Raw genomic sequence first — 4,263 nt, forward strand, 5'->3', positions numbered from 1 at the left:
GCCCACCACCTTAATGCTAGGTTTAGCTCCCCATTGGGCGGTTTTACATGCCCCTTATGCCGGAAAGTTGCCACCTCACCGAGGGCATGAGGTGGTAACGCATAGCCTTTAGAGAATTTTAAGAAAATCAAAAAACAAACTTATTTCAAGGATTAATTTAAAATACGATGTTACTTTTTTTATTAGCAACAAAGTTAAATAAAAGTCGTACAGTAATTGTTGGATATTTGGGTGAAATTGGTCAAGCTTGAAAGACACGGCTATCTAATATAATGTCCGGTAGAGGTTCAACTAAGAATTTAATCTTCCCTAAGTTTCCTAAGAAGCAATCTTGAGCTTACATGTGGCAATCTCATTAATTTAGATGAAAGGGTAATATTGGAAAATGCAAATTTCAAACAGATCGATCTGTACTTAGTTTAATCACACGATTTTCATTCCTTCATCCATTCATTGAGCTTCATCGAGATCGTTTTCATCTAAATCAATCGCAAATCTCAATCTCAATCCTGCTGAATCGTTGATCGTTTTCATCGATTTGCCGGTACCTGCGAGATTGAGATCAATCCTGCTGAATCGTTCATCGTTTTCATCGATTTGGTGGAACCCTAGCTCCTCTGTTCATTCATTGAATTGCTGATTTATCCTCCTCTATTTTAATGATGTCTACTACTGTCGATGGTAAAATACCTTCTAGTTTTAATTTCATCTACTTTTTAGGTTTTTAGTTTTGATCTAAGTTGTGCTGGTTTTTATTTAAAAGTGTAGTTCTGAAGTTGTGCTGGTTTTTTGAAGTTGTGCTGGTTTTTTTATATTACATCATATTTTAAAGTGTAGGTTTGTAAGGTTGTGCTGATATCTTTATTTTGTGCTAGTTTGTCTGGTAAAGTTGTGCTTGTTTTTTGTGCTGGTTTATTGTAAAGTTTGTGCTGATATCTTTTTTTTGTTCTGGTTTTTTTATTTGTTCAGGAGTTCGTATCTGTCCAACTACTGGTAATCAGTATTATACTCCTATTGTTCCAGATTCTTCCAAACCTGTCGTTGGTATGCATTTCCAGTCAATTGATTCTGCCTTTAATTTCTATAAGAAGTATGCTAAGTTATCTGGGTTTGAGGGTCGAAAGCATACTCAATCTTCAAAAAATGGTGTTGTGATTAGAAAGTACTTTGTTTGTGCGAAAGAGGGTTCAGCGACATCCTGTGCTGTTGACACGGTAAATGACAGTGTTGGTGCTGATAAAAAGTTAAATGACCGAAGGAGGAGACCTTCTAAACGTACCGGATGTAAGGCACACATCCGTTTGTCTTTAACTCCAAAAAATACTTATAGAATTTCTCATGTATTTGAGGAGCATAATCATTCTTTTGTTGATGAAGAGGATTATCATCTTTTAGCTTCGTCTAGAAAGTTGACATTCACTGAAGAGCAACTGCTTTCTGATTTTTCTGAGATGAATATTGGTCCAGTTAGGGCATTCAACCTTATGAGAAAGATTCGTGGTGGATTTGATAAGGTTGGAGTGACGTCTACTGATTGTAAAAATTTTAAAAGAGATATTAATTTGTTCATTGGAGAGTTTGATGTGGATATGGCTGTCCAACGTCTTATGAAGAAGAAGCAGTTTTTGCCGAATTTTTCTTGTGAATTTTATTGTGATGAAAAAGGTGCTCTTGCTGGATTATTTTGGGCTGATGAAGAAATGAAACTGAATTATGAGGTCTTTGGGGATGTTATGTCTTTTGATGCTACGTTCCGTACGAACAGGTATTTTATTCACTTTTTGTAGATCATTTATTCATATTTTTATTAAACTAGCACAATTCAGCAAGCAGTTGTAATATAATCAATTCAATTTTTAGGTATGACTTGGTATTTGTTCCGTTCACTGGAATCGATAATCATCATCACAATGTCACGTTTGCTGGTTCTTTGTTAGCATCTGAAACTGCTGAATCATATAAATGGCTTCTTCAAAGTTTTTTGAAGGCTTTTGGTGTTGCACCTAAGGTGGTTGTGACTGATCAGGACGCTGCAATGAAAATTGCCATCCGAGATGTTTTCCCAGATACCAGACATCGTTTGTGTATGTGGCATATAATGATCAAAGTTTCTGAAAAGGTAACTTTCTTAAACCAGCACACTTTTAGCATATAAACCAGCACACTTTAAACATCCATTTAAACCATCACACTTTAGCATATAAACCAGCACACTTTTAAACCAGCACACTTTGGCATATAACTCAGCACACTATTAAACCAGCACACTTTCTTTAAACCATCACAGTTTAAGCATCATTTTAGCACACTTTAACATATAAACCAGCACATTTTAGGATTTGTTTTGCTGTTTTAATATACTAATTTTTTTTTTTTGTTATAGGTTGGTACTGAGCTATCACAAGATGAGGTTTTTAAAGATGATATATGTGATGTTGTATGGACTGATGCTCTTGAACCAGCACAGTTTGAGACACAATGGTGTGATTTAATGATTAAGTACAACCTTACTAGTAACAGCTGGCTGTCTGATATGTACAACCTGAGATCAGATTGGATTCCAGCATACTATCGTCATGAACATATGTCCGGTCTTATGCGTACAACATCTAGGTCTGAGAGTGAAAATCATTTTTTTGGTCAATTAACCAACACAAAATTGTCATTAGTTGAGTTTTTGAGCCATTTTGATACTGCAATGGAATCTCAGAGGTTTAAGCGCAGCAAACGTGATCATGATACCAGATACACACAACCTCGCATGAAAACCAATTATGAATTGGAACTGGAAGCTGCAAAGATTTATACTCGGGGGATATTTTTTGATGTTCAAGAAGAAATTCGACTTGCTTGCAAGAATTGTATGTGCAGGCGTGAAGAAGAAGTTGGTGATTCAATTAAGTTTTATATTCTACAGGTCAATCTTCCTGGCCTTCATGAGGTATTTATTTATACCTTTAGTAGCACAAACATGTTCTGCTTTTTACAATACCTTTTAAGTAGCACAGTGATTTATATTTACAATTAGAATTTTACATATATAAACCAGCACACTTTTGTTATAAACTAGCACAATATAAGCATTTGTTATTTGTGTAGGTTCTTTTTACTCCTAAGGATATGGTAATTAAATGCAGCTGCAACCGATATGAGCAGTATGGTTTGCTATGTAGGCATGCCTTTTGTGTTCTTCGTCTTTGTGGTATAAAGGAGTTCCCTAAAAAATATGTTATGGGGCGTTGGACAAGAGATGTTGTTCCAAAAAAGACAAAAGTTTCGAGTTTTGATCAAAATGCTGCTGGTAATCAAGTTGAACGTGCTTCCAGCATTGTGCGTGAGATAATGACTGCAACTGAACATATTGTTAACCGTCTTGTTACAAATATTGACCTGTTATCGTCGTATAGAGACCAAGTGATCGAGTCGAAGTTGAAGGTTGATTCTGCTGACCTTCCTGCAGAATCATTTGACAAGAATGCAAGATTAGCTAATATTCTTCATGCTGATCAGCCATGTTCATCGTCTTCTGCTACCATTCTTCCACCTAGTGGTATTAGAAACAAGGGGTGTGGTTCAAACAAACGCTTAAAGTCTTTTCGTGAGGTATCATCTTCAAGAATATCAAAGAAAACTAAAACTAGAGGTTGTTTGAAATGTGGAGGTCATGGACATAATAGTCGGACTTGTAAGATGAAGACTACTGTTGCTGATTCCCAGAAGAGCAGTTAGTTGTGTGTGTTGGAAACCAGCACAATATTAATTGTATGAAACCAGCACAATTTTAAACTTCTTCTATGATATTTGGATTTGTTATTTTTTTCATTTCAGTTTTGGATTTCTTGTATTCTTATTATGTTTACAACATTCAACCAGCACATTATTAGTTTTTGTTGATTTTGTAAATACATTTGTCAAGAATTATAAAACCAGCACAATTTCATAGAAGAAGTATAAAATTGTGCTGGTTTTATAATTAAACTCTGTTCTTTAAAACCAGCACAATTATAAAACCAGCACAATTTTAAACTTCTATGAAACCATCACATATTGTCATAGTGAAACCAGCACAAATATTAATTGTAAAACCAGCATAAAATTAACTTTCCTAATATAACTGTTAAAGCAGTACAATGTAATTGTTAAACCAGCACAATATTAATTGTAAAACCAGCATAAAATTAACTTTCCTAATATAACTGTTAAAGCAGTACAATGTAATTGTTAAACCAGCACCATATTAATTGTTAAACCAGCACAAAATAC

At 34.8% G+C, this 4,263-nt stretch overlaps 1 protein-coding gene across 1 annotated transcript; it reads left to right on the forward strand.

The window, feature by feature from the left end:
- Positions 1-469: 469 nt before the first annotated feature.
- Positions 470-3,822, forward strand: LOC110864492 (protein FAR1-RELATED SEQUENCE 5-like). Its single transcript, XM_022113567.1, has 5 exons — positions 470-681; positions 970-1,765; positions 1,861-2,119; positions 2,384-2,941; positions 3,100-3,822. Exons 1-5 carry the CDS (start codon positions 660-662, stop codon positions 3,727-3,729), a joined length of 2,265 nt encoding a protein of 754 aa, XP_021969259.1. The 5' UTR covers positions 470-659; the 3' UTR covers positions 3,730-3,822.
- Positions 3,823-4,263: the final 441 nt, after the last annotated feature.

The sequence above is a fragment of the Helianthus annuus genome, chromosome 6, assembly GCF_002127325.2.
Source record: "Helianthus annuus cultivar XRQ/B chromosome 6, HanXRQr2.0-SUNRISE, whole genome shotgun sequence".
Classification (NCBI taxonomy): Eukaryota; Viridiplantae; Streptophyta; class Magnoliopsida; order Asterales; family Asteraceae; genus Helianthus; species Helianthus annuus.